The sequence below is a fragment of the Poecilia formosa genome, unplaced genomic scaffold (assembly GCF_000485575.1).
Source record: "Poecilia formosa unplaced genomic scaffold, Poecilia_formosa-5.1.2 Scaffold329, whole genome shotgun sequence".
In the NCBI taxonomy this organism is placed as follows: Eukaryota; Metazoa; Chordata; class Actinopteri; order Cyprinodontiformes; family Poeciliidae; genus Poecilia; species Poecilia formosa.
This window is the reverse complement of record NW_006800268.1, coordinates 245,188-271,124: the sequence shown is the minus strand read 5'-3', so window position 1 is coordinate 271,124 and position 25,937 is coordinate 245,188. Positions and strand designations below refer to the sequence as shown.

At 38.1% G+C, this 25,937-nt stretch overlaps 1 protein-coding gene across 3 annotated transcripts in view; it reads right to left on the bottom strand.

The window, feature by feature from the left end:
- Positions 1-2,603: 2,603 nt before the first annotated feature.
- ppp3cca (protein phosphatase 3, catalytic subunit, gamma isozyme, a) overlaps positions 2,604-25,937 on the bottom strand; it is a 33,196-nt gene continuing 9,862 nt past the window's right edge. Inside the window, exons 2-14 of one of the 3 annotated variants that reach the window (XM_016661445.1) lie at positions 24,925-25,122; positions 23,142-23,266; positions 19,049-19,160; positions 17,878-18,023; positions 17,660-17,799; positions 15,566-15,643; positions 13,087-13,181; positions 12,836-12,961; positions 12,360-12,437; positions 11,697-11,781; positions 11,196-11,293; positions 7,356-7,382; positions 2,604-4,665 (exon numbers count right to left, since the gene is read on the bottom strand). In XM_016661445.1, the coding sequence (XP_016516931.1) occupies positions 4,505-4,665; positions 7,356-7,382; positions 11,196-11,293; positions 11,697-11,781; positions 12,360-12,437; positions 12,836-12,961; positions 13,087-13,181; positions 15,566-15,643; positions 17,660-17,799; positions 17,878-18,023; positions 19,049-19,160; positions 23,142-23,266; positions 24,925-25,122 (1,469 nt within the window). In that variant the 3' untranslated portion in view covers positions 2,604-4,504. The remainder of the gene's footprint in view (positions 4,666-7,355; positions 7,383-11,195; positions 11,294-11,696; positions 11,782-12,359; positions 12,438-12,835; positions 12,962-13,086; positions 13,182-15,565; positions 15,644-17,659; positions 17,800-17,877; positions 18,024-19,048; positions 19,161-23,141; positions 23,267-24,924; positions 25,123-25,937) is intronic. The other 2 variants (XM_016661446.1, XM_007573433.2) reach the window with 2 other exon arrangements.

The following is a 25,937-nucleotide window of genomic DNA, read 5'->3' as shown; positions in this document are numbered from 1 at the left end:
CTTGCATGACATATACAATACTGTTCTTGACCCTCTATTACAGCTAACATAAGATTTGACTTTTTTTTTTTTTCAAACATTCTTAAAGATATGTTTAAGATCTGACAGGAGTCAGTACACTGTATGGCTCATCCTGGAAAGCCTTAAAAACAATTTCCAACATCACAGATGAATGTAAACAAAAAAAACAAAAAAATAACTTCATTTCCTGGGAGAAGTCCAGAAATCTAATGAGCCGCACTGCAAAAGATAACATGTTCAACAAATAACTCAAGTTCGAAGTCTTGTGTGACTACAAGCTTCCTCGCATACACAGGAGTCCTACACACTTTATGTGTAGAAGAAGAAAGAATAAATAAAAACACTTTTCTACATCCATTTCAGTTTTCTACCTGAAATAAAAACATTCCCTGTAAATTTATGGCAAGTTTTTCAAATTTTTTTTTTTTAATTATGAAACCTGCAAATACCAGAGACTGGCAGGAGGGTAGGAAGAACACAAGGAAGTGAAGACGGGAAAGAAAGACAAAGGGAAAGAATGCAAAAGAAGGACAAGGAAGAAAAGAAACAGGCCCAGAATGGTGTAAGGTAACAAGGAGTAAAAAACAAACAAACAAACAAAAAAAATAGAGCTAGAAGGGTTGAAGAAAAGAACGTGAGAAACAAGGAAACAATGAAAGACAAGGTTAGGCTTAGCAAGAACAAATGAATGACAAGACAGCAAGGAAGGAAGAGTTCAATGACAAACAGTATGAGGGAGAGAAACAGGAAAGAAAAGAAGGAAAGACAAGGAAGTGAAAAGGGAAGGACGCAAAAAAGAAAGGCGTAAGGGAGGTCAAAGGTCGGATATGGAGACACCAGGATGGATGGAGAAAAAGCTAGGTAGGAAACAAAAAGGACAGAAGGAATAAAGAATGGAAGGAAACTAGGAACGAAGGACACCATGAGGGACAGAAGGATAGACGGATGTTTGGATAAAGTTTTCTTTTTCCGTACTTGTTCTGACCAAATTCCAAAAAAAAAGAAAAAAAAAAAAAAAAAAGAAGACTGTGTGGAAACCCTGCTGATGCTGCCACTTGTTTTTGTACTCGTTTTAAAAAAAAAAAGTAATAAATTCACAGGACAATACCAAATCTTAAAGCTTATATGCACCTACCTTGTTAAAAAAAAAGACAATGCAGTTACAGCCAGGTGTGTCGGAGCACCAGTTTCTTTAGCAAAAAACGGTTTTTAAAGGGCTGGGAGTGACTGAACAGATGAGTACCTCAAGAGAGTTAGATCACCGAGAAAAAGGGAAAACACACACATACACACGCACACACACACACACACACACACACACAGGGTGTCTCAGCAGGTGTCGATGGCCCCGCCGACTTAGAGGGGACGGAGAGTCTTTAAAAATACTACATCTCTGAGTCAGCCGTGCTTGAGATGAGGAAAGTACGGTTAGGCCTGGAGTGCGGAGGCGCTCCCTTTTATAGCACCGTCCCCGCTGAGTACAGTGACTCAGTCCATTGTGTCTGGGTACGGCGCCGTCAAAGCCGTTTGGCGTTTCCAATCTTCCTCTTCTTGTGCCGTGTTCATGGCTATGAGCTAAAAGGAATCGGCAACCTGTATAATCAACATGAGAACAGTGAAACAAAAGCAGAGCACGCCCCAGTTCTGTTTTTAGAGTCTTCAAATGGAACTTCGAGAGTCAAACTGCGGCGACGCCGTCAAACATATTTCCAAACGAAGCAGTTCTGTGGGGGGTGGGGGAGAACGGCCTTTGCCAGTGTCCACAGCTTCTGGAAATACTCCATAAATATGTCCCTTTTGTGTGAGAAAATAAAACTATTGTCCTTTTTTCTTCTTACAGAAGCTGGTTGTCTTAAACCAGGGGTGTCCAAAGTCGGTCCTGGAGGGCTGGCATCCTTCATGCTTTAGTTCTCTCCCTGGTGGTAGTAACTCTCTTTTCAGCTTGTCAATGTTCTCCTTAGGTCTCTAATGAGCCATCATTTGATCCAGGTGTGTTAAACCAGGGAGAGAACTAACACATGCAGGATGCCGGCCCTCCAGGATCGACTTTGGAGCCCCCTGTCTTAAACCGTCTCTTGATATTCAATCCCGATCAAACAGTAGCTGCGTCTCCATTGACCAAGTTATTGCGCAGTTTGATGTTTTGAAAATAAATTTGCTTAATGGAAGCATGGCAATTTTGAAAAAAAAAAAAAGAAAAAGAAAGTTTTTCTATCAAAAGTTTTAGTGCTAGGATGACGGGTTATGTTTTTTGGCCGAATTGAAAATTGGTTTATTTTACAAAACTCAAATTTAAGCACATTTTCTGCATCATAAGTCATGTCATTGACAACCGGACATTGCAGACCACAAAGAAGAAGACAGCAGGAAGTAGTTGGAAGATCGTGACACATGTTTCTAAATTACTTATGTTAATTAATTTACTCATGTGGGATTTTAATTGTTTCTTATTTAATAAAAACACCACAATTGTGAAATTGCAGAACATCGACAAAGTTTTGCGCGCATTGCTAACGGAAATGCAGCTAGGTGTGACCAGAACAGGAAGCATGTTGTATGAGAACCAGTGTCCACAGCTTCCAGCATTGATGCCGTTTTATTTTACCGACACATCCTTCATATAAACATCATCCCTGAACAACACCTGAACCTGTTCATATGGATACAAACAGAAAAGCATCATTTCAGTCTCAGAGTATTAAACGATCATTTACATTAAAATTACATTCAAATGACAGACTTTCAATGCCGTATTCAAATTCTGTGGTCAGTTTCTGAAGCATCAAGCCTTCTGATCGTCACAGACTCCCAATTTCTCCTAAAGAACCATTGGATACATATTTTTTTCCCCACCCGACCTCCTTATTGCAGTCTTTAGTTATAGTAGGAGCAGGTGTGATGTTAAGAGTAATATTACTAATATTTTAAAATGATGTGGAGTTGTTGTACAGGGTTAAAGATTTAACCCTGTACAGGGTTAAAGATTTAAAACATCTAGCATTAGTGATTAGTTCAGTAGAGTCTTCTCACTAGACAGCTTGAAAGCCCAAAATGTGTACCGTTCAGTCTTCCTGTTATCTGCTTCAAATAATGCTCTCTCTCATTCTCCTCCAGCCTGAATGAAGAACAGACTCGTCTCTAACTAAAACTGTCTCCTTTAAGACAGCTTCTGAAAACCTTGAGTGTTTTCATAGCTGATCAACCAAAGTCACAACATTTGTTGCCTTTTCATCGATTCGCTTTCACACTGCACCTTACCAAACCATCTAAACCTTTCAATAAGCTTTTTACTCCCTTGCCTGTGGTGTTGCTGCACCAAGAGCCTCTGAAACGATACAAAAATCTCTAAAGAACACACTGAGCGCGACTTCCTTCTTCACAAAATGTAAACAAAATAAAAGTGGTGTCAGATTGTAGCGTTTGTAGGATTTCTCTTTTGTCTTTGGCAAAAGACCACGAGCCTTTTCTCCGCCTCGCGTGTTTGTTTTGGTTGTATTTTCCCAGATTGCCCTGCATTTTATTTTCTATTTTTGGAGCAGTCTCCTGTCCACTTAACATTCACATATGCATTTGAACCGCACCAGAGTTCACTCAAACCAAACTGAGATTGAGGTCTGTAAGAGGACCAGAGTTCGCTTTTCTGATCTACATCCAAGTTCGATTACGCGTCCACACCTCCCCAAACGAACTGGACTTTCTAAAAGAAACGAGTTGGAGTTTGATTAAAGAAGATTAAACTGGGCTGGTGTGAACTTTGTAACAACTTCCACTTTAAATAATAACGTTACAACAACCTGGTGAGCATGGTGCATTCACTGATTGGATTAAAGATCAGAATTTTTGAATTTCTGACTGCTCAATAACTAGACAGGGAAGATCAAGTTGACCATCAGTCAAGTGAATCACAACAGGTAAACACCGTCTGTATGGACCGGAACCGGAGTCCAGAGAGGCTGTTCAGGACAGTATTTGTACTTTTCCCTTATTAAAAACGCAGAGCAATAATTTAAAAAAAAAAGCTAACATGAAGGGGTGAAACACCTACATAACAAGAGCTCTATTTGAATCCATTTGTAAAATTCTCCTTTTAAAAAAAAAAAAAATTCACATAAGTTCAGTGTCAGTTTGCATTTACACAACTGTCTTCAACCTTTACTCACTATTAAATAAATCTAATATATATAAACTTCAATAAATAAGATCAGACTGCTCCGGCAGGCTCATCATTCAGTACGTCACTGGTGTTTTTTCTTCTTCTTCTCCTCTTTGTTGTTGGAAGTGTTTTCCCAGCACTATGGCCTCCATCGGTTTTTATCCACTGAAGCTGCCGTCTCTGTGCTCCATGTGAGCAAAAAGTGGACAGACAGTTTCAGCAGAGGATACAGACAGACAGACGGACAGAGACGCACACAGAGCTTGTTTTGTTAGCTGGGAGTGGGGCGGTATGGGTTCTGTGAGGATACGGCAGAGCCTGCGCCTCCCTCTATCCGTTGGTGCCGTTCTTGCTGGGGGCGTTGGCGTTCACGGCCGTCCCGTCCGGCTGCTGGCCGTCTTTGCGTGGCGGCATCCTCTCGTTTATCCTGTCCAGGCCTCGGGCCTCTTCGAAGTTCCGAATCTTCCTCGTGGGAGAGAAACCTTGAATGGCTGGAGAACAGACGGGGGGAAGGGGGATAAAAATGGAACATGAAGAGAAGTTAGAAAGCTTTTAAGCGTGCTATATCTTGTATGGAGAGGCTCAACTAAAAGTGGATCTCAGGAAAACAAAGGTTGAAACACGGTCTCTGTCTAGCACAGTACACAGGATCTGCGAACACAACACATGCATGGCTAAAAAAAAAAGAAGAAAAAGAAAAAAAAACTACTGGCGTTCAAACACCAGTTGGGACAAACCACAACAAAACACTCCACATATTGTAAACTTACGGTTGTGTCAAAAGATGGCCGAGGAAACCAGAGAACATGTGTAAATGGAAAGCAAACCAGAGAGGAAATCTTCAGACAAACTTTCCACATGTGAAGCTCTAAACTTAAGGAAATAAAAGCTCAACTAAGTCCTTCAAAATATCCTCAATAATATCTGTGATGGCGACTATTTGTTCTGAGCTCATTCTTCAGACTAATAATTCCACAGTCTTAGCCGACTTCCTCAAATTGAGTTAACTAGCAAGACCGCTAAGGGTCAATTCTGGCCCCTGCACCATACATGGTACTCCAGTTAACATTAATTAATATTAAATAAATAAACAACAGATTTATTTAAGAAATATGTTCCAATAGTTTTCAATAATAGTCAGATAACATAAGGTACATTTCTATTGAAAATGTGGTGAAAGGTGAAAACAAATCGTCACTGGACGAAACACTAAATATATCAAAACACATTTTTTGAAGTAAAAGGAATCCCAATAAAGGAACCCAAGAGTTACAAAACAAATTAGGCAATAAAAAAATTTTGAGTGCATGTTTATATTGATTTTAAAACTGGGGTCAAAACCGAACCCAAACACCAGTTATAGGATCAGCTAACTCTACAGGAAGGCTAACTCAAGCTACGTGGCTAAGCAGTTTGAAACAGGAAGCTGCATCTCAGTGCTGAAGTGTAGCTTTAGATTATGACCCCAGTGTGTTCTGATTCTACACAGAGCCATCCTAACAATGTGTGCAGCTGACTTTGGTTTGGTTTGTAATGTGAAGCATCCCAGAATTGTGAAGCAATTCCGTTCTGAATGGATTTGATCAAAGTGTTTCTCATGCAATGGCCGTCACTACGGAGCTAATGAGGCGGTCGGCGTAGCAACAGCCAAATGGTGTAACGGGATTAGTTTCTGAAAATATCCCAGGCGGGGATGTCCCTGATCTTATCTTAGCCACGTCTAAGCAGGCTTTTCTCTGTGCGGGGAGCCAAACTTGACCAGAAAACACTTTACTCAAACAGCAAGAGACTCCTCAGCAACAAGGGGACAGGCAGGTCCCAAACTTCAATCTACAAACACCTTTAGTTGTGTGGAGAACCAGAAATTCCTTCAGCTCCACAGTTTGCCCCAGAAAACTGGGGCAAACTGTGGAGCTTTTTGCCACAGTTTGCCCCAGTTCAGCTAAAGTCTCTGAACTTTAGCTGAACTTTACTGGGGCTTAGCTAGACTGGGGACTAGCTAAGCCCCAGTCGTACGGGCTTAGCTAGTCCACCAGTTATCCCACTGTTTTTTTTTTTTGTTTTTTGTTTTTTTAAAGTTAAGAATTAACAGAAAAATTTGAAAATAAAACATAAACAACAAAGAAAATATGGCATTTCTGTAGCTTTTGCATGTAGAATCGGATGCCATTATCTTTTCGTAAATGACTGTTTCGTTATATGTAAACCTGGCTTAACCTGTCTTTGCTGTCATTGTTACTAGTGTATTAAAATAAACAAACAAACAATGTTTAGCCTGGTGGTGAGGGTCAAGTGAAGCCTGGGGGCCCGCCAGGCTTATAATATACTGGGAGAAACCCTGAGCTCCGTTGGTGAAAATATTTAGAGATGCACCAATCGAGCCGAGAAAACCAGAGATTAATTGCCTATCGTTCCCCATGATTATACATGATCATCTGTGATTTTATTTCTATTGACAAAAATGCATCGAAGCTAGAAAAGATTGAAACCTAGAAATGAGTCAACTATCAGCATGTACTACTTGTTTGGATCAGAAAAATCAGGTGGATATAGAATACTTCAAAGGGGCAGTAGGAATGTACTTTCCAACCACACATTTTGCCATTTTGTAGCAAAATCAAGTAACTGTGTTCCTCTCAGCTATTATAAAAAATGCTGAATATGTCAAACATGACTTAAAATAAATTTGGCTTTGCAATTGGACACCTTAAAATTGGAGCTCTGTCACTTTAAGAAGCTCCTGCTCTTTCAGAGACTCAGGAAGTCTCTGAACTTTAGCCGTTTACAAACGTATGTCAGAGCACTGAACTGAGAAACACTCCCAACAAAATGGAACTTATTTTGTAGATACATAATTTGATGAAAATGTGATTAGTTAATTATAGACTCAACTGAATCGTTTAATGGAGTCTCACTACTAGTTTTATCAGACCATCTTGACATTGTTTTCAAATGCTGGAATTTACTAGTCTTTTCACACCATGGTCTGGGTTATTTAACAGTGGAGGGGCTATATTCAGTAAAGTATTTCTTACAGCAACATGATACCTAGTAATTATATTACAAAAAAAGAGACAACAAACAAGATAGAAAAGTCCACATTTCGGGGTTGTTTCTATCTTTAAAGGGTGGAAACCACAAACACAAGACACAGACAAGGAATGCGAGTCACACTGCATACCTTTTGCTTTAGCTGCTTCAATGGTAGCTTTGTTATTGGGAGTTTGGGAAGGAGAAAAAAAATTGAGTCATCAAAAGTGGGCTAAAAACAATACATTCAACAGCAAAATCAAATATCAAGCCTTTCTGAGACGACGAGGAGGGACAAGAGAGCGACGTGAGTCGTCTTCAAAACCTCTGAATAAAAAGGGTGAGAGGTCAGACTGAAGACAACTGGGACAGTGTTGGTGTTAAAGGGTCAAGAGGACTTATGTGAGGAGAGCTGAGGGGGGATTTACCTCAGCTCTAATAGTCGGACTTGGAGGAGATGTGCCACGATGACCAAGCAGGGCGACGCAGCAGGGCGCTCGTACTTTAGCTCCTGTACAACAAATCTAATCAGATTTTTATTTTTTTTAATTCTTCATGTTTTACTGAAAAAAATAAAAATAAAAATTGGAAAGAGACAGTGCAACCAGATGAGGCATGACTGAATAAAAAGTTGTTCCCAAAACTACTGTACAGCTGAGGTCACACAGCAGGTCTTGATGCTCAAGTCATTAAACTCCATCGCAATGAGACTTCTGTGTGAAAGGTTTATGACACCAGTAAAAATGAACAATATTAAAGTTATTCAGCAATATGGAGCTGATGGTATCATCACCAGATCGTAGCAAGATGAAGGAAGCTAATAGAAAGAAATCATAATTAATAGCAATAACTTTTTGTTGACTGCAGCTTCTGTAGTGAAGTCTGTCTGGATGTGCAGTCTGAGCGAGGAGTGGTGGGATAGCGGCGTTTTAATGGCTTCAGTGATGCAGACATCTTTCATAAGTTCATAATTATAATTTTCAGTCATTCTTTAGATCTAACTTCTTCTGATTCGGAATTATGTCACATGTCTGTGACTTAAAAACTGGATAAAATGTGATGTGGCCGTTCAGACTGCAGATGCTTGTAGCTGGTGGCGCTTGCCTGCTGTCTGAACCTTATTTATTCCAAAGTCTGCTTTTCTTTGGCTCACAATAGCTGTGTTTCCATTAATCATAAAATTGTGCAGATTTAAATTATTAAAATAAATGTGTTTGATGGAAACATGGGAATTTAGAAAAAAACATTTTTGATAAAAAGTTTTGCATCAGAATGAGGTTTTAGGATTTCTGTTTCAATATTGTTTCCAGTCGTATTGAAACAGACGTATTTTGTAAAACTGCAATAGAAACGCTTTTTGACATGACACGAGTCACATGATCAACAGCTGGATGTTTCTACTGGCAAAAACCAAGAAGATGACAGGAAGTAGATGGAGGGCGATTGTTTGTCTTCATTTTTTTTCAGACTATCTGCAGCTGTCTCCCCCTGAGCTCTCACTGCATCACAGGTCATAAAATTGTACGTCATCCTACTGTGTAGAATCCATAACTATTCTGTAAAATCACCAACTACATTTACATAGATGCTCACAAGTAGGGGGGCTTGTTGCTCCAAAGCCTGAATAAGATGCCAAAGTCTCCTCTGATTGGCTGATAGATGAGTGTTAGAATCATGGTTGAATAATGACTATATATCATCTAAATGTTTAACATCTGTTGCTGCCATGATTTCTAATGAGTTATCACTTGAACAAGTTTAGGGAAATTGTGTTTTTTCGACAACAGAATATTAAATACTTGGGTACATTTGTAATGGAAACGCTGCTAGTGACTCCTTCTATTCAACTGGTCTTACTAAATGCACATTCTTAGCAGATTTAACATTTAACATGTATTTTTTGTTTTAAATGTGGCATTAACTGTGGTCTGCATGGTTGAAGCTGGATACAGGCTCCTTCACTGAAAGTCAGAGATGAGTAAAGAAATTCTCCCTAGTTTTTCACTTTAGTGCACCAAGCTAGTATAAACTAAACATTTGAAACAAGAACCTGAGCATTAAGAGAAAACTGACAATAAATCCTGATGCTGAAGTGTCCTGGCTGATCTGAAAGCCGTGGTGAGCCGAGCTGGCACGGACTGTGGCATTCTGTAAAAGGTCACAACATGTGGTTTCTCCTTCGATCGCTCGGCAGCTTCTGTAAGTCTCCAACATGGCCGATCGTGGCTCCCAGCATGTCCTCTGGCGGCCCGCACCGGGCGCTGGCCTTTAGATCAAAGGGTCAGGAGCCACTTCCAGGCGACAGGCTGACCGGCCTACACACGCACACCTCCAAAAAACCCTCCGCTGCATGAGGCTTGAAACAAAGTTTAGCCAGTGCTTCCTGTCATTGATCTGGAGCCGTTCAAAGAGGCGAGTGAGGGAAGGAAGCTGGCCTTCAACAAACAGCACGTCAAAATAAAACCCTTTATTTTCCATTTTAGCTTCTTTTGCAAACGGGTTGATCTGGTGTAACTGAAAATCATACCTTTCCCGCCTTTAAGTCCAACTGGGATGGAAAACATTAAGGTGTTAGCAGCACCAGTACGGTTGGTAGAAATGGTATAAAAACATTCTGAAGTCATTTTAAAGCAGGTCTGGAATTAACATCATCAGAAAGTTTGCCAAGTATTTACGCCTCTTTAGGTTTTTCCACCTTCAATCATTTTACAAACACAAACTGATGAAGAATAATTAAATGGCAGTTTGGTTCAAGTCTAGACTTTGACTGGATCATCCAAAAACATGGATATACTTTCTGAACCTCCTGGTTGTTTGTTTAAATAATTCTCTCCTTGCTGGTCTACAGGTTCAGCTGGACGGCCATGTTTTCTGTCTCAGTCCCATTCGTTTTCCATCTCTAATTAGATCAGAGGTCTGCAACTCCAAAGAGCCATTTTTGCCTTCAGTTCAGCTCAATAAAACTCCCATATAGCTGCAAATGTTAAATGAAAGTTCTGCATAAAATCACTTTTCATTTCTGATAAACATTGACTATGTAAAATGTGTTATTTTTGAAAAGCCACAAGTTTAAAGTTGAGTTTAAATATGTTTAAAGTTGACAAGAAATTTGAAAATATCACTAAGAAATGATGCGTTATTGGAAGACTTTGACAATACCTACGCACCAACTATAAAGTCTTAAAAAAGGCAAATATAAAAAAACTAAAATAAAATAAATAAACAAGCCATACTTAGCCTGATGCAGGCACAAGTAAAGACTGTTGGCCCGTCTGCCATATGAGACACTGGGGAAAACCTTGATCTATATTTTTAAACATTACTTAGTTTTTGAAGGGAGCCAAACCCAAATACACGCAACATTTAGAATGTCATTTCCAATTCTTAATCACGCACTCAAATGCGTTTCTCTATCACGTAAAATGACATTAAAATGCATGAAAGTGACAGGATGAGGAAGAGCAAAGTTCTTCTGCACTCAGCAGTATAAAGAACACTGAACCTTTTGGTAGGAATACTACTCACATTTTGGTATTTGCACTTATTTACTAAGTGACACTGCGAGTCGCTGCCAAGAAATATTCTGCCACATCTAACGACACTTGCTATATTAGTACAGATTACATAAACAATATCACAGCCTGAGCCGTGCTGAAGTGGGCTTTGTTAAATCTGGACAAATGCAGACTTTTCCACTTTCCCCTATTTTTTTTGCTAACAAGGTTTAAAAAGTATTCACCCTCTTGGATGTTTAACTTTTTTTTACTGACATCACAAATCAAAACATGATCAACAGAATCTGCCTTTTTGACAATAAACAAAAAAACAAAAAACAAAACAGTTAACGACAAAGTGTAAACTGATTTCACAGGTTTTCTTCCAAGGAAGTGAAAACTTTTTACAGGTACTTGATATGACATTTACCAATCTACCTTGAAGGGTATGTTTCTGTAGCCCAGCAGCTAGTTAGACTGAGTTAGAGTGAACTTACCGTTCTGTAAAGTCTGCTTCCCCCCTGACAGCACTCCCATTGGAAGAGTTCCAGTAGGGGTGAGGCCTTTCAGCGTTAGCACACTCTCACTCTCCTCCCTAAAACAAAGCAAACAGACACAAAAAGGTCACTTTACGGCAAAGAAGGATGCAGAAAGACAGCAAAGACAGCAGACAGTCCCGAGGTCAAAAGGTTAATCATCAGGGGTTACTGAACCCCTGCACCTCCTCGTAGGAAAGTTGCATTGCAGTGAAACCAAAAATGCTAACGTGTGTCCAGGTTAACTTGTGTCAATTTTAGCAGCTGAAGCACTGTTTCACTTGTGTCATCACAAGGATTTTGATTTACATTTCTGCTTAGCGCACCTAACCTTTTAGCTAGCACTGCCACTGTCTACAGTGTATTTTAAATAAACCACAGGACTGATTATGATCCACATCTAGATGTAGCAGTGTAAAATTTCAAACAAACAAAAGTAAAGCACTGATCAGAGAACCAGACCTGAGAACTGAGAAAACCCGCGCCATTTTCCCCACGGCACGAATCTTGTTCCGGATCACCTCCTTGCGCATCGCCGATGTGCCACCTGGGAACAGTACAGACGGTGCAACGGTTATTTACTTCCCCCTCTAGAGATATTCTGCTTGCACCAATTTGTGAGATGAAAACACAGGATAAAGAGATCAGCGGTCTAAGAGCTACAGAAGAGCTTTCAAAGATGTCAGGTAAGGTTGTACCAAGTTTTGTTTTTAATTTAATCACAGTTTCTGTTGTTTTTTTTTTTTTTACCTCATCTGGTTCTGATAAATGGTCATTATCAAGGAGAAATGGTATTCAGAATGGGAATCCTGAAAGGTTTTCCAATAAAACCATCAACTCAGCGCTGACACTTCAAATTTAACTTTAAAAGGGTCAAAAATGATTTGGCATTAATGACAGAATGACCATGTCAGCAGCGCTACCAACAGCTAAAAGTCTGACAGAACCCAAATAAGGGTTTAATAAGTTGTGACGACACCTAAACAGCTTCATTTGGGCAAATTTACTGAAGGTTAACAACTGAAATATTACCAGTTTGTTTCCATTCAGGCCATTAGGGAACAAAATGGACATATTTAGAGGAAATCGACTGTTCTGCTAAAAGTGATTTTATCATTAGGTTACCTTCATACAGGTCGTCTCCTTCTGACATGAGCTCATCATCAGAGCAAATGTTTAATACATTCACCAGCATCTCGGTCACTGCATGAGAGAAAAGGCAAATTCAGACTTAAATGATTAAAGTTCAATTTTTCAACTATAAAATTATTATTTTTTTAAATCAACGATGAAGGGGTTAAGCTGGAATATTTTCAAGCACATCAGTGTCAATGTCCAAAAAGTAATAAAAACTGAAATGAATGTTTCAATGTAAAAACTTTTAAACACTTAGTTTTTCACATTTACATGCATTTCTGTGTGTGGTGCTGTGGGATTACAATGTTAACCTCTCTAAAGTTGGGTCAGTGAAAACAGACATATAATGTTTGAACTTTTCCTTCAACAAATGTAAACAACAACAAAAATAAAGTTCTCTCCATGTGTCTACTAAAAAGAAAAATATATTTCGTTGAAATTTGCCTCCTCATTTACAATCTCACCTTTCTCTCCAACAAAAGGCAAACTCCACGTGAAGACGTCCATGAAGTTGGGCAACCAGTAGGGGTGGGGGGAGCAGTTGAACTGTCGGATGTTCATCACATTGTTCTCATATTTTAATACAGCAGCTAAGATGAACATAAAATATAGGAGGAGTCAATGCAATCAATGACTGGAAATGAAGAAAAAAAAACAAAAAAACAACAATAAACACAACAGGAAAAAGACAAAACAAGCAAAAAAAGGTTGAAACCTTTGTTGTTGTAGACATCTAAATAATTTGGAGCTGAAAAGATTGTGATTAATGACGGGAAGCCTGTGGTCTGGCTTTTCCTGTACATCCTGTACCTGTTGGGGAAAAAACAACAAAGTCAGATCCTCAGTTTGCCAAGCCAGAACATTTCACATACTGCTGTAATCTTTTCACAAAAACAACACAATGTTTTAATGGGATTTTATGTGATAAGGTAATAAATAAAGGTAGTGCATTTTTTCTGTTTTATTGCAAAACTTAGGAAAAAAAGAAACAGCTTCTCTTTAAAAAATGACAAACGTCTTGAGATATTTATCAAAAACGGTGAAGTTTTTTTTTTTTTAAAGGTCACGTAACATTTGTGGCTCTAAACATACAGTGTTGGTGCAATGCGATGTTAGTGGATTTTAAAGGCTGCAGATCTCTGCTGCAGAGTCTAAAACTGGGCTGTTTATGTTGATTAAGTCTCCTATACACAAATCTCCTCCCACCACAAGAGTAGAGCCTAGCATGTGAAATCAGACCAAACAGGCATCAGTGTCAGACTACTCCACACAGGTTATGATGTAAAAGCCACAGAAAGCTATTCTAAACTGTGTGGAAATGTGTAGGTAGAATGGATTTTTCATGAACCGCAAACATACAAACTCCAGGAGCTTTCTCCTGGAGGGGGAGGGGTTCCTTCAATCCGTTAAAACTCCCTATTTAGCACCGTCTGATCAGCACAACTATAGTAGCTATTGCTGCAGCGTATCTGCTCAATTACATCAATTTAACAAGGAAGACATCAAAGGCATTACGTTTCCAACTGCCTTAGAATTTTTGAATTGAAAAGTATTCCAGAAAAGAACCACACCACAGATAGTATGGAAGTAAATATGTGCCCTCAGAATTTGAATAAAAAAATGCATCTGAAACTTGAATGTTGTATATTTGCGCTTACTTTTTCAATAAAAAAAATTCAGCATTCTGGGTGTTGAAGCCTGACAACAATTGCTAATGTCTGTGACCTGGAGTAACCCTGCCATTTTTGAACAGCGAATTTTTAGACGCTGAATTTGAGACAGTGAATTTGAGCAAGTTGAATTTTTAGGGCACTGAAAATATTGCATTTGAATTTTTAAAAGTTGAAGTTTTTTATATGCTGAATTTTTTTAACACTGAAAAAATATATATATTGAAAATTTCATCACTTTGAAATAGTAATGTGAATTTTTTTAACAAATGAAAATTGCAAACATGTACAAATAATGACACTGAATTTTTTTTTTTTAAATTGAAAAAGGAAGCGCAAATATACAACATTCAAGTTTCAGATGCATTTTTTATTCAAATTCTGATGGCTCATATTTACTTCCATAACATAGTCTTCTCCAAAGACAAAACTAACTCAGACGGGGAAGTTTGTTCTGAGGGACAGAGTTGAATTTGAAACCACAGATGTTGATTTATTTAAAAAAATAAAAAAAAATCACCAGGTGGTGCGTTTTTTGACGAACTGAAAATGACCCCGGATGGGGAAGTCTGCCATCATGATGAAAGCTCAGTCTTTGGGAACTATTTTTTCACTGTCCCCTCCCCACAAAAACAAATTGACCCGGACGGGGAAGTTATGTCTGAGGAAGAGCCAACGTCCTCAAAGTTATTTCTGAGTGGGTTGTCAGCTGCTGCTGACCTGTCAGCCTTCGCTGTAATTTCAACGTGAGTGGTACATTAAATATGTCTTCTGAAATGTTGAATGACAAACTTTTGCTGCCCAAAAGAAGAAATTATATGGGATAAATGTTTTCTATTGATGTTTGGTCTGTGTTTAATATGCTTTTCTTGGGTTGTTATTAACTTTGGTGGCATTGCTGGGTTGCAGACATGTGAATTTTGTAAACTTTTAACATCCAGAAAATGATAAATCATGCAAAAGAAAATTATTGAAATCTTTTTCAATTTATTATGTGATTAACTGATTTATTGTGACAGGCCTGCTTACTACATGAATTCAGTAGTTAAAATGTATTAAAAAAGTTTGATGATAACATTATTTTCCCTCCCCGTCTCCATGGAGATGATGAAAGCAGAAGTCTGCACCTCCTTTCAGCTAAATTTGTCCATCCATGATCAGTGTATGGAATGTAACCTATTTTAAATAAGAGCTGCAACAATTAGTTTGGTAATTGAGTATTCTAATGAATTATTCTGATGATTGAGTAATTTGATTGAAAAATAAAAACGGAGTATTCTACAGATTTTTCTTTTACTTTTTAATTAATTAATTAATTAATTAATTAATAAAATGCCTTTTAAAGTTTTGACTTGCAAACAAGTTTGAAGACCTCTTAAATTTTCTTTCATCTTACAATTAATGCAGCACTTTGCACTGCTCTACCAAATATAAATCCCTTGTAACACTCTGAAGCTCGAGGTTAACTTGTGACAAAAGGTGAAACTGTGTGAGCGCTTTTCAAAGGCGCAGCATAGTACTCACCCTGCATCCTGCGCTTCATGGGCTCTTATTACTGAGAGCAAGTTATTATTTACCAAAAAGTCACAAACTGCTGCGTAGCTGCAAAGGAAGAAAAAAGAGGAAAATAATGTTATAACATTAAAAAAAAAAAAGGTCAAAGCTTTTCACGAATTTAAAAGCATTACAGGAAACAACATAAGACCGCTTGAGACCAATTACCTGACTGACTCTTTGTAGCTGCTAGCTGGAAAACGTGTCTATCTCTTGATTATTATATTATAAAAAGAACATAAACTGTTACTTTAGAGCTTCCGATGAAACATAAACATACTTTATTCACTATATTTTTTTTGTTCAAACTGGTGATTTATATCTCTGAAAGGGGCCGGTTATGTTTTCACCTAGAAAATGCCATAACTCCAGTCTGTGGCTGACTATAACTGACCCATTTTCACCAAATATACAGAACAAAGTGCATCTGTTGACCTATTTGTGAAGCCCTATTTGTGCGCGTACTTCATCTGGACCTAACCTTCTTAATAGGGGTGTGCAAAAAAAAAAAAAAACATTCATTCACATAAGAATTGTATGGAGCTCATAGAGGGACATTGAAGGAAAAAATGGATTGTAGTGAGCACTAGATACCTTCTTGTGCTGGAGAAGGTTTATTTTTTTTCTTCAATGTCCCATAGAATCACAATTCTCACTTATTAATGTCCCAAAATTGATTTTAAAACATAAAGAAATTAAACAAATTTGCCATTTGTTGACCCCATTTTGTAGCTATATGAGAGCTGCTGATGTCGCCACGTAGACAGTACTGGAACGTACGCATTGCGCTGAAAGCGCCACAATAAACAGGAAGCTACAAAAAAGAGAAAGAGGGATTCATCCGGACTCGTCTTCGTTGAAGGCAAACATTTTGATTCATTTTGTCTTTTTACAGAATCTCCAGAAAGACTGAGCTAGATATGAGATTTACCTTGTGGAAGACTCACAAAATGAACATTGAGCACTTTGAGAACACTGCAAATGCTACAGCTGACCTGAGCTACACCATATTCTCAGTAGTGGGATGGAATGAAGTATCCCGTTGCTGTATTTCAGTACATTTTTCATGTATCTGTACTTTCCTTAAGATTTACATTTAATCGTGGGTACTTTCGACTTTTACTCCACTACATTTTACAGTAAGTATCTGTACTTTCTACTTCACTACATTTCTATAATGTGTTGCGTTACATCCAAGTCCAATCGCGCTTTGATTTGTTCGTTACTTTGAAAGTAATCACTGTCCACTGAACCGCTGCAAAGCCCCAGGATTTGTCGGACATCCAAGGAGTTTTAGTGAGGCTCTCCCTGTCCTTCCCGGATGATCCGTCCCGCTGTGTCTTTTTTAATGTCAAGGTAATATTTGCTTTGAGTGACGTCAAGTTTCGCAACATGGAGACTAATAAGGACAGCGCAATAAATGTGAAAACAGCCATGAACAAACGTGCCCATAAATTTGTACAACTAAACGTACAACTATCTATTGATATAGGCCTTCCACTATCCGATTTTTGTATCCGCTGTCAACGTGAATGTGGAGCGTTTATCCAACGGGAGACCATTTCAGTACATATTTTTGGTTCTTCTCTAAATAACTACATAGATTGTCAAAAGGCTAAAACCCATACTGTCTGTTCGTGACACTTCATTAAAGAAAAACTGAGCATGCAGGGAGTCATTCTATCCAAGCGTGGATTAATATTTAAAACTTGATAAATGTGAACAAGATATCTTAATGTCTCCATTTGTCATTCTGCCTTCCAAAGCAGACAGGGCTACATCATGAGGATACTTCACACTGCAATAGATTAAAGCAAATATCTTTATGAATAATCATTTTAAATCGAAAATCGATTTTGAATCAAATCGTGACACAACAAAAAATGTGTAGCTTCTTTTTAATCATTAAAAGCAGTCTTCAGAAAGCACCTTTTGAAAGTTGATCAAGAAATGTATCTATTACAGCTTACACCTGGTCTTTTACTAGGTTTTATTTCTTAGGAAAAAAGGGAAAGTTTATTTCACAAAAAAGCAGTTTATTGTGCAGGGAACGGACCAAAATACCTGAAAAAGTATGAGCAGCCTCGGACAGAGTTGTGATTGAAGTGTTCGGCTGTCTTTTCGCTGCCGTAGTCCTCACCGGGGTCGGCCCAGATCAGGTCACACATCGGCCCAAACGCCGGCGGCTCTTTAAATCTATCTAACTGTTGAACACACACATGGATAGACTTGATATACTGGTGGGACTTGGACTGATTAGCGATGGACACTAGACCACTGACTTTTCTTATGTCGTCTAAGCAGTTGATTTCTGGCGAGAGTCCCCCGTGAACACACAGGAACTGCTGGTTGAGCAGGGCAGCGAGTGGCAGGCAGTCGAAGGCTTCCATGCAGGCATCATATACCCGCTCAGAGTATTTGATTTTACCTGCCAATTAAAAACACAACGACAAATCACAGATTATTGATCAGGTCAGGAGGAAGTCGGACTTTTAGGAAGCAGCAGAGCCACAGCATTGCGATGTACATGATTAACACTGGAAATGAAAAAAAAACCCAAAAAAACTGAGTTTGGAAGTCTCATTTAGTAACTGATTGTAGAACTTTAGGTAAACAGACTGAGCACTGCTTTAAATTTAGCTATTTTATAATTTAAATTAGGGTTGAAACGATCCCTTGAGTGATTAGAGTACCTTGATTATTATAATTCCTCGAGGAAAATTTATCTGCCTTGAAGCTTCTTTAAGTTATATTTTATCATTTAATGCACCGTGTTCCGGCCGGGTTTAGACTTGCGCTGTGCAGCACTTTCGCTTCTTCCTGCGTGTCAGATGTCTGTAGCGTTTCTCAAAATGGCAGCTTTTCATGTGCTATTAAAGAAGACTGTCTCTTTAACCCCTGGTGTCCAAATTAAATTTTTTGCACTCAGATTAATTTATCATGCAATTAATTGCTTATTGTGACAGACTTACACATCAGCTTTAAGTACATGCAGACAAAACACACACATTCACACACACAGCTGCTGCAGATTGAACTCAATAGGTGTGTAGCTCTATTGGAAAACATCAGCGTCATGGTTCGCTGCTTTTCATTCTCCAGCTACATGAAAAGGAAAGTTGCCTCTTCCTCTGGGACGCTCATGCTGATAATCTGTCAAAACTTCAAAAAAGTTTATTTAGTCTTTATTTAACCAGGTGTGTTGCTTCGGAACAAATTATCAGCTTCAACAACGACCCGATCAGAAGAAAATGAAAATATCACACAGCAGAAAAACAGAATTCAAACATGCTAGTCCTAGTTAAAGCTTGTTAGCCGATAGGTCACCGGGTGCCACACCTGTTTGCCCGGACTGTCTGAAATCAGACTGATTAGCTACTATCAAGTGGTACAAAGTGTGTAAGAGCACACTAGATTGCCTAGCCTTGACATGGAGGAAAGTGGTGCACTTACATTCCTGTTTGAAGGTGAAGTACTCGGTGAGGTGCCGGCACTCGTGGTTCCCACGCAGGAGGAAGAGCGTAGTGGGGTGGTTGATCTTAAGCGACCAGAGGTAGAGAACGCACTGCAGAAAGACGACAGCAGAGAGACATGATGGGAAAGTGGAACAAGTGGATTTTGGGCGTCGAGTTCATTATTATGCTCTGAAGACTAAATGCTCAAGACATAGTCTTTTATTTGTCAGGCCCAAGTGGTGAACAAAAATAAGTTTTACAATTTCTGCCACCAATAGCTGCGATTCTGCTTACCACAGAGTTGAGGAAATTGAAAATAAATGTGTTCAATGGAAACGTTTTCGAACAAGCCGACGTTTTTCGATTAAAAAAAACTTGCGGTAGGATGAGGTGGTTTTTCAGTCATGCCACAACAGATGCAAAACTGCATAGAAAACACTTTTTTTGGATCACACAAGTCACGTGATCTACAGCTGGATGTTACTACTGGCAGAAACGACAAAGAAGGTGACGAAGATTAGTTTGTTTCTGGTTTTCTTTGGACCGATGTGTCCAAAAAGCTGGATCCACCAGAACTCTCACAGCATCGCACAGTTCAGAAAAAGTAGTGTCATTCCAACGTGTTGTAAATATAATATCTCCAAAATGTCACATATGTAATCGCCACCAACTATAAGGAGTGTGTCGCTCCAATGCCTGAATAAGACTTCGGTGTCTCCTCTGATTGGCTGATGATGAGCAATGAATTATGAACATATCTCATGCAAGTGTTTACGTCCGCCACTGCCATGGTTTTTAATGACTTGTCGTGTAAACAAGCTTATTCACATGTGATTTTTAATTTCATTTCTTATTCAATGGAGACACTGCAAATGCGAAATTGTGTTATTTTACAAAATAGCAAGAAAGATCTGTGTACATTGGTAATATGAATGCATCAACTGCCCTTAATATTTTGCCACTACTACAGCATTTTGTCCTCTACTATAACATTTCACAAGGTTGAGCACAGAAATGGTTCTTCGACCATTCAATCTTGGCCAACCAGAGTCCTGGGTTCTTCTTTATCTTTGCTTCTCTTCAGCTCAGCTTACGGGTTTTCTACAGGAATTAGGTCTGGGGACACAGAAGACAGTTTCTTTTGAAAATCTCCCCATACTTCAAAAAGTTCCCGGAGCTCGTCGGAAGAAACACAAGCCTACAGTCGTTCTATTGAGAAAAATAAAGTATGAAAAATATCTATTCAATTTATTTTAAAAGGGTGACTGTTACTGCCATAAATAGCCCTAACTGTATGTTGTTTATAGAAATACACAATTCTTTTATTTGTATTCAAGTTAATTGCAGGGATGTAATTAATTAATTGCAAATAATCATATTTTAATTAAAAAAAACTGCATACAAAAGTAAGCAACATGTTCAATTCAAAAAACATTTTTGCTGCTACATTATCAAACATGCATGAGCTCATCAACAAATATATTTATTGTTTTTAATCGGTTTATTTCGGTTATTCAACCTTCAAATTGGTGCAAAGTGCTGTTATACAAACCCAGCTTTTAAGTGTTACTGTGACTTCCTTGAAAAAAATCTATCTTTAGAATGCCATTAGCATTGGGGTCGTCAGTACTGCTGCTACATGTTTAGCATTGAGGTTCTATTTCAGTCTTGAATAACTCCCTTTAGCACAACAATAGTCTTTTCCAGCGTCCCAGCCGATAGTTTTTTTGAAGCAAAAATGAACCCAGTGGACCAAGAGAAGCAGCTTTATTATCCAACACTGTTTTTGGTGGATGTTGCTTGTGTGTCAGATTTACAGATGTACCAGAAATGTGCGACTAGAAAGTTTCCGGTGGAAACCTTTGAATTAATTCTGTTAAAAAAAATAAATGTAGAGTATTAAAATTGACATAATTAATTACTCGAAATTATCGCATTAAAAATCCCATCCTTATCTTTATCAAAAAGGTTTTTTTCCCCACGTAAAGTTGGGTTTTTTCTTAATTTTTCAGATTGAGTGGCATAAAAGGTGAATTTACTGTATCTTAAGCTTTCTTCACCTAGAGTATGAGAACTGATTCTGTGTTGTAATAAAACCTATTTATCACAGGAGAAACCAAAATATAATAAAGTCCTGGCAGCCACTACTAAAATAACAAACTTTAATAAATAAATTACAAGCAGTTCAAACTACCAACATGTGGAGGCAGGTCTGACCATACAATGATTTGTTGTTCTGTCACCAGCTCATTTCATATTAGAAGCAATAATATGTTTCCTCTGAACACACAAGAGGTCCTAATTAAAAAAAAAAAAAAGAAAGAAAGAGCAGAGCAACATTTACAATCCAAATGAGGCAGCTTTCTACTCCGAGCTCAGACAAGGCGCTGTTCAGTAGCTGCCACTTGTCACTCTCAGCCCACTCCTTTAACATGCACACCAACCAGAGCCTGCTATTAAAGTCGCTGGAACAAGATGCCAAGGAAACAAGAGCCAGCAGGTGTGGACTCACATAACTGACGATGCTCATAAAAAGGAGAGAGGGGCCGGGGGTTGGGGGGGCAGGGTACAACAAGCTTTTCTTTTCATGTCCATCATAAGGAAGAGAATCGGGAGGGAAAGTTTCTGGAAACGCGTTAAGGGGGCTGTGGGCGTGGAGGCATGTGCTTTAATGTGAGATTCTCTGTGTGTGATGCACATCAGCGTTATGTGCAGAGGCAGAGCTAAAGGGAACAGACAAATTCTCAGAGGTTAAAGGGGAATGTCCTCAGTTAAGATAAGAAGAAGAAGATAAAAAAAAAAGCTCTAACATACTCTGAATATTAGACTTTTGGAAAACTGCTGGCCTTCAGTGACAATACAATGCTCGACGAGGCAACACCGACTCCTTGTTACCAAGGTAACTGTGTCCTGTAATGCTTCCCACTATATCCATCTTATTAGTGTTCATGTGATAGTGAAGAATACAGGCTTACAGTAAGAAGTTCCCACCATTCCTCCATGTGGCGACCTCTCTCCTCTCCCTCAGCAGATATCAATGTTACTGCAACGAGTCCCTAATTAGAAGTCAGCTGACCTCGTCTGATGGCAGCATTATGCTGCTAAATGTAGACCCAAGCAACCCTGATCATAATGCCAAGGCAACAAGTTTGCACAGTGATGACCTTATCACTGGTAAATGTGACCATAGAGCATATTACTTTTTTCCAATCCCATTTCTAAAATGTTTAAGGCAGTCCTCATTGCTACCTTTAGAAAAACAAAGTTTTTGTAAACAGCAAAAACTAAATCTACATTACAGAAAAATTAGACACTGCCTTATTTGAATTTCAATATCAATGTCTTCTTTAACATAATGCTTAGAGTCTATTCATATTAAAGAGCTTAAGCAATTAATTGGATTAATTGTGATTAATCGTGATGACTTGATTATTAAAATAACTAATTTAGTAATCCATTAATCGTTAACTGAAGTGTACAGATTTAAAAAATTCCATTTGCTGAAGAGCAGTAATTTTGCCAAAATTGTACAAAAATATATAAATTTTGCATTTAGATTGTGTTTTTTTTTTGTTTTTTTTTTAAAGCACCTTTGTGTGTAAACGCGTCCTAGCCAAATCTCTGCAAGTAGCAGATTTAGCTTCACCTGGTTGAAATTATGGAACAAAGTCTCTTACTAAGCACATTTTGCATCCAATTATTAATCAGTTATTCAAGGAGTAATGAACAGATCAGCCCTTCAATGTACTGATGTAAAGTCGAGCAGAAACAGATGAGTTTTCCATATGATAGAAGTTTGTTTTACTTTCAGATGCATCCTTTGCAACAAATGATGAAGCGTTCACTAAAGGAATACAGACAGAAGTTTCAACCAAGGTAATGGAAGGAGGACAGCCAATAGAACAGTGAGATTGACCAAGAATCCATTTAAATTTCATGGAATTTGGCAGACAAAAACTGCTTTGATTTAAATTATAAATTATAAATAAATTATATCAAGCACACATCTGTTACCTTGAAGGTTCAGAAAAACTTATGTAGGGTCGGATGTGCTGTGACCCCTGATGAATTGTAATGTGATTCTTGCTTACCTCGATACTGAAGTAACCTCGATCCACATAGTCGCCGAGGAACAGGTACCGCGTGTTACTGGGAGAGCCTCCAACTTCAAACAACTTCATAAGGTCAAAGAACTGTCCGTGGACATCGCCGCACACTGGGAAGACAGAGCAGGCCTTCAGAACTTCAGAACATGCTAAAAAGCTTTTTCTTTTTAACTGTCTGGCAGTGAAGCAATCTGAATTGTTGTCTGAGGGTCAAGGAGAAGCCCAACAGATTATCTTTCACAAGTGAAGCATTACAACTTTCACTGTAATGCTTTACCTGGTATATATATATATATTTTAGAAACTTTAAAAAACTTTTTTTCCCTTTAAAAATATGCATTATGTTGCTTTTTATATATGCAAAACTCAAATTTCTTTTTAAAACCTGCCTACTTTTTATAGATGTAAGCACATTTATTCAACACAATTTGGTGCGACATGTAGGTTTTTAAATGTGCCATTACCAATATATTACTTAAAAATGGTCTCAAAACAACAATATTATCATTTATCGCAAAAACTTCTGGAACAATATATCGTCCAGTAAAAGTTATCATGACAGGCTCACTGCTAAATAAGCTTCACTAATAATGATGTATTCCATATGCACAATTTCACAAATTATAATTGGAGCACCGATAAATTAGCTTCGCCAATGCTTTCCAATGATATTCCGCAAGATACCCATCTTCTTTCACTGTACCATCAGGCTTTCTCTAATTGACTGAGATTTCTCCCAACCACCAGCTCATGTCTGCACATGCTCAGTTAACATCAGTCATCCTACTGCGGCCAGCTTGATAGTCAGACTTTTTAAACATCGGTGGTGAAACTGCAATTGCTGTTCAAGTTCTTGATAAATTATGTCAACTATCATACAGTGCAGAATAAAAGACATTGAAATCAATAAGTCAATAAATGACTGCATGTAAAACACTCTGAAAGCTTTTTGATGAACTGGACTTAGAATCTGTCAGAATCTCCACAAGCTTTTCAGAGTTCGACATCATCAAACATAAAACCTGGTATTAAATGACCTTTTTGTATCATTATAAATATTTTATATTTAGAACACTTTTGTTTTGAGAACGAGGCTCTGTCTCAGTGAGATTACCAATATAGAATAAATAAACAGAAATTAATTTGATGCAGATTAACTTTTTCTTTAAAGCATTTATCTTTTAGACACACTTTTTGTGTTTTCTTCAATTTCATAGTAAATGAGTCAGCAAATGTTCACCGACTTGATCTCAAAAGCAGACCCAAATCTGCATGCAACTCTTTTATTAAACTTATTTAAATAGAGTGAATAAAGTCAGTGACACAAATCCTCTTCCTGTTGCTGAGAATCAATAAAAAAAATAAAAATCAGTTGACTCCTCCCTCTGCATCAAAAGAAAGGGAAACTTTCTTTTTATGTGGAAAAAATTTAAAACCCTTTGTATGTTATAAATCTATAACCATTTACAGCTTCCTTCCCCACAAAAATTGAAACTTTATTAGCTTCACTAAAATATTTCATTTGTAGTTTATTGTTTGATCATATACGTAAAAATATCACTAAATTTTGGGGAAAATTTAAAAAAGACAAATTTGACACACAATATACACACAATGTTGTGTATATTGTGTGTAATTCCACTTCACAAAGTCCTTCCTTCTGTATATAAAATTAATGAGAAAAACTTCATAAGGTGTGAATACTTTTACGGCTAAGTGTAAAGTTTACGTCGACCACATGCAGCGTCTGCTCACTGCGCTGCCGTACCCGTTATGGGCGCCTCAACCTCCAGCATGCACTTCTCCTGGCGTAGGATGTTGGCCCCGTCGTTGATGATCTTTAGGGCCACGTCCTCCTCCACTCGGCCCTCTTTCACCAGGTGGTTGCGGAGCAGCTCAGCATTGGGCTTTCCGTCTTCAAACAGTTCTTTCGTCGTCAGCTTATGCTGAGGAGGGTACGGCACAGCTGGAGGACAAACAAAGAAAAAACACATTATTGTAGTGAGCATGTACAAGGACACTGCTTTGAGCTCTGAAGCAATCTGCATATGCAGAGAAATAATGAAGAGTGCATTCTGTTAAAAAAAAAAAAAAAAAAGTTTTACGTTGTCTGTTCATCACTGGTATTGCAGCCATTACTTTAGTAATCGATTATTCTGACAATTGATCGGATTCAAAAACAACTTGCCACATTCTGAAACTTTTTCATTAAAACACTTAAAACACTTCATCCATTTTTAAAACAATATTAGAAATGCATTAAAAGATGCACATAAACAAACTATTTAATTCCAAATAGGAAAATAAACTTTTTACTGCCTAATATGCAAACGATGCATCTGCAGCTAAAAGGTCAACATGTGAAAAGCTCAGATCTTTCTGCTGGAATGAATACCTATACACTGTAGAGCTGAGAGACTGAATTTGGATTAATCAATCAATAGTTGATAATTGTTGAAATGGTTTCATACTACTTTTGGGCTGTATTAACACTAGGGTTGCAACTAATGATTATTTTAGTAATAGATTATTAATCAATTAATCAATCGGTGATTAAGCAAAAGGTACTTCCTAAGAGGCTAAGTTAGATAAGAATTATTTCAATAATCGAGTCATCACGATGAATCCGATTAATTGTTCCAGCCCTAATTAACTCTACAAAATTTCAGTCAATCACAGATCGTAATCTGAACTTAAGTTCGAAACTTGAACCAACAATTCAATCCATCAAATTTGTATTAAAAAAACAAACAAAAAAACAGGCACATTTCCATCATAACC